Source organism: Trypanosoma grayi, assembly GCF_000691245.1.
Source record: "Trypanosoma grayi strain ANR4 Tgr_2198_V1, whole genome shotgun sequence".
NCBI lineage: Eukaryota > Euglenozoa > Kinetoplastea > Trypanosomatida > Trypanosomatidae > Trypanosoma > Trypanosoma grayi.
The window spans coordinates 1-1,128 of record NW_008827816.1 but is presented as its reverse complement, the minus strand read 5'-3'; the positions used below and the strand labels follow the sequence as shown (position 1 = coordinate 1,128).

The window sequence follows — 1,128 nt, the reverse complement described above, 5'->3', positions numbered from 1 at the left end:
GTGGGGTTATACTTGCGGGTGTGACCGTGCGGGATATGTAGTATTCGGCGGCTAATATAGCCGTGTTTTTTGTTCTTCTTTCGGGGTGGTGGTTTGCAGTTCGTTGTGGTGGCGTATTGCGCCTTCTCTGAAAGCGTGGTTGCACGCATGTTCTTTATGAGCGGGTTTGTGCTTCTCTCCTTGTTGTGTCTGTGGGGGGCCTTGGCGCTGTTTTCCCACTGAAAGGTAAAGCACACGAGCTAACAATACTGAATAAGCAACGTCCCTAGCAGCAGACGCAAGCCCCAACAGCAGTCATTTCCATGGAATCGCGCAACGGCAGTAATATGACGCCCGAAAACGGCAGTGTTTCCCAGGAGCGGCCATCACAGGCGCTGACGAACGGTGGGTGTCGTTTCTCCGCTACTGGGCGGTTGACGGAGCTGGGCTCAACCAGCAGCTCGCAGTATTCCTTTGATACGATGAAGCAGCTCAAGGATGTGCTTCGCAAGCGTGAGGAAATCCCGGCGTTGCGCGTCTTGCCGAAGACGCACCTCCTTCTCCAGCTGCTGCTGCAAGAGCAGTCGGAGCGCGAGCTTTTCACCCACCAGGAGCGGATGTTTCGCCAGCAGATTGTCCACAAGCGTGACGAGGACCGCCTCAAGAAGGAGGAGCAGCGCCTGCAGCAACGTAACCGAGAGCGGTTTGATGAGCTGAAGAGGAAGCAGGCGGAGGAGCTTGCGGCGAAGAAGGAGGTTGTGACCACCTTCCAGAAGCAGCTTGACGTCGAGGTGAAGGAGAAGCTAAAGCTTGTGTGCATGCTGCAGCCCCGCATGAACGTCGCTGCGGCGGTGGTGGCGGAGATCAAGTGCGAGGGCAGCCCGTGCACGCTGCTGCCGGACCTCATGGAGGAGGAGAAGCGCGTGGCGAAGGCGCTCAAGACAGACAGCCGCCATAGCAAGACGTCCGCCGACTGCGGCGCGGTGCCGCACTGGATGCGCACGTGCGTCGCTGGCTCGTACAACGTCGCGGCGATCCTGCAGGACGCGCCGTACCGGGCGACGGTGGAGGACGCTATCAAGGTGCCCAACGCGGCGCTGCGCAAGCTCGTCGTGGTGCGACACGTCGGCGATGACGGGCGCGTGGCTG

General features: G+C 59.8%; 1 protein-coding gene across 1 annotated transcript; it reads left to right on the top strand.

Annotated features, from left to right (window-relative positions):
* Window positions 1-302: 302 nt before the first annotated feature.
* Window positions 303-1,128, top strand: DQ04_21981000 (hypothetical protein; the record flags this gene model as incomplete). The annotated part of the gene is made up of 1 exon (XM_009318055.1): window positions 303-1,128. A coding segment is annotated over one exon (826 nt), but the record flags the coding sequence as incomplete, so codon positions are not given.